General features: G+C 36.8%; 1 protein-coding gene across 1 annotated transcript; it reads right to left on the minus strand.

Annotated features, from left to right (window-relative positions):
- Nucleotides 1–6,873: 6,873 nt before the first annotated feature.
- On the minus strand, nucleotides 6,874–7,797 carry LOC103117691 (olfactory receptor 6B9-like). The gene has a single exon (XM_007527801.2). The coding sequence runs from the start codon at nucleotides 7,795–7,797 to the stop codon at nucleotides 6,874–6,876; it is 924 nt and encodes a 307-aa protein (XP_007527863.1).
- Nucleotides 7,798–8,067: the final 270 nt, after the last annotated feature.

Here is an 8,067-nt window from a genome sequence, read left to right on the forward strand (position 1 = left end):
CTCTTCTTAAAATTAATTCTTTTTTCTTAGTTATAATTTTATTTATGCTTCAGAACAGTGCTAGTAATTAAGACTACTCTTTCCTTACCTTTAACTGCTGATTTCCTACTGCTTCTACATCTCTGGAACTATTACATTTTCCCATATTAAAAATGAGTTTTCATTTCCCACTCCCTGGCTATTTTCTTCACCCCAGTGCTGTTAACCCTACCATAGGCCAGGTAGTTCCAGGAACCAAAATGAAGCAGTGTAGAGCTTTGGAGGGAAGCAAAATACCAAAGAGCGAATAGCAAATGCAAAAGCACTGAGTAGAGAGATAAAAATGCAGAGGAGAGACTGACATTTTTGATTAGAAATAACTGGTGACATGACAGAGAGACATGAGTCAGCATATGGAAAATGAAAATGAAGCTATATACAATGAGTACTCAACACAATTTTCCATATAACTTTTTACCAATTCTACCCATGTTTAGTACATTGAGTTCTTCAATGTGTGACAGAACATCCTTCGTCCCATTGACTGCGTGTCAAAAGCAAGATAAGTCTCATTTACACATTCACTAACAAGTATGGGCCTGAACTCCCCTGATTTTTAATATATGCTTCAGACTTTAAGTTGATAGTAGTGTCTCGCCTCACACATGAGCTAGATTTTGGCTCACACCCCACCTTTCTTGGATACATGATTAAGCCTGCTGCCGTCATATACTTCTCTCTGTTGAATTAATGATAACACAGTTTGCATCATTGTCATTCCTCCTGTCTAGCTCTGTCTTTGTAATCCATCCAAATACTAAATTACTTACTAGGCATTTATTATATGTCAGAATTCATCCTAAGTGTTTTCCATACTTTATCTCACTTAATTCTCATAATGCATGATATTGATCTCATAGCTAATGCAGTAAATAATTAGATAATTTAAAAAATATTTTATTTACTTATTATTAGAGACACAGACAGATTGAGAGGGGAGGGGAGATAAAAATGGAAAGAGACAGAGAGACACCTGCAGCCCTGCTTCACCACTTGTGAAGCTTTTCCCCTGAAGGTGGGGACCAATGGCTTGAACCTGGATCCTTGCACACTGAAATGTATGCACTTAACCAGAGGTGCCACTGCCTGGCACCAGTAATTAGATAACTTCATAGAAGTATAAACTGTCAGAGATGGACCTATAATCTGAACCTGTTACATTTCCAGCCTGTCCCTCTGCTGAACAATTCTCTTCCTCCTTTCAGTACTGCTTTCCATCTCCTTCTCTGCCCACTGTCATGCTCCCACTCACCCATCAAATACTGTGTGTCACTATTTCTTCACCAGCTCCATGCTCTTCTAGTTTTGTTCTTTCATAATGAAATCAAATCAAACCTATTTTTATCTGATGTATTTCATTTTCCAAACTCTATACAAGCCTTTAATGTTCCAAAACCTTATTTGTCTAGTTGCTTTCCATGAGCAACTTGCCTTCCACATTTACATAATATTCAAGACTTTCTGATGTTTTCAACACACCCTCAGTGAAACACTCATATATGTCTATAGTCAGAATGGACATCTCCACTATACATTGAGCTTGATTTGGCTCAGTGATCTAATGTGTTTCACCCTGTCTCTGTACACTTCTTAAGTCTGAAGGTCTTTGTTAGAAAGGCTGTAGGCTCAGTCCAAGAAGGGTTCACAGACTAAGTCAAAGGAATAAAACTGATGTGCATTCTTTATGTGTAATACCTGTGTCGAATGGGTTTTTCAAGAAGTAAAAGAAATTTAGAAAAGATGTAGGAGATTGTGAAAACAATGGAAGGGGTTTGTGTCAAGTGTAGAAGATAGGATAGAAAGAAAAGTCAAAATTTCAATGCTGAAGGGAAGACAGAAAGAAAAGTTAAAATCTGAATGCTGAAGGGAAGAGTGTTTTGCCAAATATTGAGAAATTTTACACAACAACTGTATTTACTGTAAAATATTACCCCCCCATTAGAAAAACTCAAATCTCAGCAAAGATAGAGAGGACATGGTTCTGGGACTCACATAAAGACAGAAAAAAAGGTACTGCCTATTCAAGACAACATTTACAGGTGCTAAATGATACTTGTTAATCTGACTCCAGACTGAGCTATCTTACAAAATGTAAAAATGATCATGTGACCCAGCAATTCAACTCCTTCAGTGAATGATAGGATTTTTACACTGCACAGTGAGTCGGTCCTTCATGATCTGAAACCTCCATTTCTCGTATCCACTATTGTTCCTTTGTCAGCTATCCAGCCACACTGAAGAATTTTTCATTTTTCAGGGCAATATTCTCTCTCAAAATTTTGTGCAATTATACATTCTCTGTCTTCTAACTGAAATTCTCTCTTTTTTATTGATTTAATAATGATCAATAAGACTGTAGGATAAGAGGGGTACAATTCCATACAATTCCCACCACCAGAGATGAAGTTCTAATTCTTATCACCCAGCAGCTGCCGATTCAGATTTGTCTTTCTGTTCTAACCATTCCTACTATCTCTTCCCGCCTGTCCATCACTCCTAGATAGCTGTTTGTTTTATATACATATATATTGCATTTTGGAGCTTAAAATATCATCTCACGATAATATGCATTATTTTGCTTACCTGTCTCTATTTTACTTGTCAACTCCTCTTTTTAATCCTTTTCAGTTTGTTCATTAAAAAAAAAAATCTCCAATGTTTAGCACAGATCTTACGTGTGACTGACTGGTGTCCAGTAAGAAAATTACTTACATGTTTAGCTAAGACCGGATCACCATAGTGCATATTGTTTACTCCTCTTTAAGACTTTGGATGGCATAGGTCCATCTGTTTGAGCCACGAGATGTTGATTCAGGTTTCTAATACATTTGTGGAGAGGTGAATATAGTCTGTGTCACTCTCTGAGTTTTTCCCTTTTCACCTGAAAGGAGTTGCAGATAGGTGACAGGAAGTAAAAGGGAAAAAGAAGAGAAGGAAATAAAACAGAGGCTTAGGATTGCCTTATTTAAATTATACAAGTTGCTTCTCTATGAGACTTAAGAGTTCTGCAACTTTGTGACTCTCCTTGCCTGGGAAGATGAATCCAGGGTCCTGATGAATTCCAGGCAAATGTGAGTCACAAGCAGTGAAGCAGGTCTGCAGGTGTCTGTATTTCTCTCCCCCTCTCTGTCTTCCCCTCCTCTCTCCATTTCTCTCTGTTCTATCCAACAATGATGACATCAACAACAACAGTAATAATAACTACAACAACAATAAAAAACAACAAGGCCAACAAAAGTGAAAATAAATAATAAAAAACACAAAAAAGAAAAGAAAAAGCTATTGATTCAAAGAAAATGCAACATGACCTCAATGATTATTTGCAGTAATACTTTTATATTCAAAAATCACAAGTTACTTGTAAGCTTGATGAATGCCATATGTTAAGCATGGGAAAAGGGAGAGATTTTTCTACCTTGTGATTTTACTTGTATCTGTTCAATGTGTGTCTTTTTCCACTCCTCTCTCTCATACTGGACTCAGATTTCTTTTGCCTGTTGATTCTTGCCACTGTCACTGATACAAAATGAAAGCTGGACAGGGCAGTGTCATGTGCCCACTGCTTAGTAGAGACTACTGTTCTTTAAAAGACACACTCTTGGGGATATGAGTCATAAAATACTTTAGGACTTTCAGGGTCAACAATGACAAGAAGTTAGAGAAATTTCCCTAGTGGTTCCAGGAGTCAACAAAAAACAAATATGCTGGATAATTGTTAAATGGATAAGCAGAGAAGCAATACAACTTATTTATAACAAAATTGTCCTAGTGACTTATTTTAATTCCAAACTTGATTTTTCTTTCTCTTTCTCTATCTAGGAAGTGACTATCATCCCTGAACTATTATTTTAAGGCATTAAAGTTATTCAAAGATAGTAAGATTTTCAAAGTATACAATATGTCAAAATCAAGGGAGAAACACAACTTTTTCTCCACCCCCCCGATTTTAACTCAAGTAAAATAAAATATCTTTATCTTGATGGAAAAAATTATAAAGATGGGGAAAATTGGATAGAGCAGATTGTTTTAAATTGGAATTATGGTAGAAAATACGGAAGGAGTCATCACCAAAGTTGAAATTTCAACTGAAATTATTTCATAGATTCAGATAAGGACGTTTCTCATCAAATGTGAAATTGGCCATTAAGTGTACAGTAAGTAGAGATAAATTTTAATGTGAGTCATAATGAGATATATGTGATATAAGGAACTTACAGCCTTGTAGAAGAAATAATGTGTTTGAGTTGTTGTGAGTACAAAGAAGAGGCACAGTCTCAAACACATTTTATGATGCCAAAAGCACTCTAATATGAAAATCAGAAAAAGACAGCACACATCACTCCACAAATAACACACACACACACACACACACACACACACACACACAGACTGATATCTCTGATAAACATAGATCCAAAAATTCTCATCCACTACAAGAATTACCTAAACACACATTCAAATATAACTGAATATAAAAGTCATGACGGACATAATCAAAGGTATACTAGTCAGCTTTCCAAATAGATGAAATTTGCCTTTTGGGTCCAAGTGAGATAAATTTGAGGTGACCACCCCAAATAGTCAAGTAAGGGAAGGAGACTATTACCAGATAGTTTCATTCATACTTGGAATGGAAAGAACTAAAACAAACAGGAGAGGGGAGGGAAAAAAAAAACCTGACTCTTAGACTTTGAAAACTATGATGGTGGGCTGGCAAGATAGGTCACTTGAATAGTGTGCTTGATTTAGTATGGGCTTGATTAAGGTTTAGACCTGGCCACCCCTTGCATTAAAGGAAGCTTTGATGCTGTGGTGTTTTGATGCTTTGATGCTCTCAGTCTCTCTATCTTTATCTCTGTCTATCTAAAAAAGTTGACCTGAGCAGTGAAATCCCAACAATGACAACAACAGAGAGCGAGAGCGAGAGCGAGAGCGAGAGCGAGAGAGAGAGCGAGAGAGAGAGGAAGAGAAGAGAAAAGGAAAGGAAAGGAAAGAAAAAAGAAAAGAACAGAAAAATCTGGTAGTAGAATAGCCCTGGAATGTTGGTGATGGGTATGAATCTTTCTTTTTTTTCATTAGCAATATATATATATGTGTGTGTGTTTAATTTTTATTTATAAAAAGGAAACACTGGAAATGTTATGCATGTACAAACTATTGTATTTACTGTTGAATGTAAAACATTAATTCCCCAATAAAGAAATTTTTAAAAAATGCAACACTGACAAAAACCATAGGATAAGAGGGGTACAACTCCATACATTTCCTACCATGAGAACTCTGTATCCTATTCCCTCCCCTGATAGCTTTCCTATTCTTTATCCCTCTGGGGTGTATGGACCCAGGGTCATTGTGGGATGCAGAAGGTGGAAGGTCTGGCTTCTGTAATTGCTTCCCCACTGAACATGGGCATTGACAGGTCGATCCATACTCAATGGGTATGAATCTTAACATACATACGGAGGGGTAAAGTTATACCAGTGAAATTCTGTAATACTGCAAACAAGTGGTGAAGCAATAGGAAAAATAAGAGTAACTACAGATAAGGAAAGAATAAATAGCCCTGAGGTTCATGAGTGCTAGAACACTTCCAAAATAATAAAATAGAAGGGTTTTGTTTTATTTAATTCACATTGAGGTTTTAAATAGCAAAGTAGCATAGTAATATAATCCAGGAATGTTGAATGACATTGAGGGTAGCTAGGTCAAAAGTAGGAGACCGGCTGAAGACTCCTGCTTATAAAAGACAGAATACAGGGTTAGGGCATTAGTTTTTGGTTATTTCATATTTTAGTTTCATTATAATCAATTCTTCTCAATTCTCCCATGTACAGTACATTGCCTTATATTGCTAGAAAGTCTCAAATGATTTCTAACACTAATTTATCTAGGAATTTTTTGTATTAATTTTTCACCTTAATATGTGGGACATCTGTTATGTTGATGAAAACTTGACTTAGACATAGCATGATGCAATAGTAATCCAGCACTTTACTGATAATTTTCACTTGAATTCTAGTGTTCAAAATAAAGTGTCTCAAGAGACAACTAAGAGTTATTAATATTTCAGCAATATTTTTCTCATGAAATGACTGGCCCTATCTTTATAATAAGAAATGAGATATTAGAGTTCTGAAAGAGGTCTAAAACTACTAGAGGATGATGAAAAGATCAACAATATTACTTTCAATAGTTCTCTGCCATCACTGGCACAGTGTAAACATAAATACACCATTATTACTTGTCAACACATCTACACACATTGTTGGTTAGTGCCAGTCATCAACATTTTCTAATTAGTATTGTTACATTAGAAGTTTTATTCTTAGATATGAAGACAATATGGAAGTATGAATTGTAGAGATATATGTCCCAAGTTCAAGTAATAGCTTTTTGTTTCATTTAATTATTAAAATTAAATAATTAATTAATTTGCTTAGCAGTATAAAATGTTGGAAACCTTACTCAACTCTCTGAGTTGTACAGCTCTGTAAAGTCAGTTAATTAATAATTATTAAATGATAGAGGTATCATGAGTAAAAGTTTAATAAGCATAATAAATACATGTAATTACACATTGTAAATACTTTCTTTATATTTTAAAATATTTAAAAATATATACAGTGCATTTTAAAAATAATTTACAATTAAAATAATGAATAATGTGTTTTGTTCCTTTTTAAATTTTCCTCTGAGGCCATTTTCTAATTTAAGAAGTTTTATGATTTCTGAAACTGCTAATATACAGCATCATATTGTCATTAGAATGAAATTATTTCTGACATATCATTTCTTTCCCCAGAAAGGAGAGTTCAGGGGGCCATGGGGGGACCTTTAAACCCCTATGGTCTTCTTGATTGCATTCTTGACCTCCTGGTTTCTGAGGCAGTAGATGAATGGATTTAGCATAGGTGTGAGGACTGCATACACAGCTGAGATTAGTTTGTTGGAATTAAATGATGCAATAGCTCTTGGACGAACATACATAAAAATCATGGCTGTGTAATAAATGATGACTACAGTGAGGTGAGATGCACAGGTAGAAAAGGCCTTCTTCCTTCCCTGGGTAGAGGGAATACGCAGAATGGTGGAGACAATGTAGACATAGGAGAGTACTGTGGTGATAAGAGGGAAAACAAGAATGACAATGGCCAAGGCAAAGTCCACTAACTCAGCTGTGGACATGTCTTTGCAGGCCAGCTTCAGAATTGGTGAGATGTCACAGAAGAAGTGGTTCATGACATTTGAGCCACAGAAAGCAACATGAGAAATGAAATAGACTTTGATGACAGAAACTGTAAAGCCACTCATATAGGAGAAAGCCATCAGCTGTACACAGTAGCCCGTGGTCATGATGACTGGGTATTGGAGAGGGTGACAGATAGCCACATAGCGGTCATAAGCCATGGCTGCCAGGAGCACACACTCTGTGCAGGCAAGCGAGATGAAGAAGTAGAGCTGAGTCATGCAGCCCGTGAAGGAGATGTGGCGCCTCTGCAGCAGAAAGCCATCCAGCATCTTGGGGACTGTGACAGACACATACCAGGCCTCCAGGAAAGACAAGCTACACAGGAAGTAGTACATGGGCTTATGGAGAGAGCCAGTGACCCAAACGGTGACCATGATGATGAGATTCTCTGTGATCACCAGCAGGTACACCACAAGGAAGAGGAAGAAGAGCAGGACCTGTAGCCATGGGGCAGTGGGGAAACCCACCAGGATGAACTCACTAACCAGAGTGATGTTGTTCTCCAGCATGACTGAGAGCACTGGGCACTGCTCTAGTCTTCTGTGACAATACGAAGAATGATGAATGAAGATGATTGTGGCGCCAGACAAGAGACCAATCATGAATTAGTCAGTTGGTTTTCCCTGTGGATGAGACTGAAACAACAGCATTTGTGAACAGGGAGTCAACCTCCAACAGGAAGTACATATTTCTGTCAAAGTTTCTCTTGTTTTATATGAAAATCTCCCAGAATCATAGTGTATCCCCAAACTCACACTCAGCTGGCGAAATCTGACTGT

Source organism: Erinaceus europaeus, chromosome 17 (assembly GCF_950295315.1).
Source record: "Erinaceus europaeus chromosome 17, mEriEur2.1, whole genome shotgun sequence".
NCBI lineage: Eukaryota > Metazoa > Chordata > Mammalia > Eulipotyphla > Erinaceidae > Erinaceus > Erinaceus europaeus.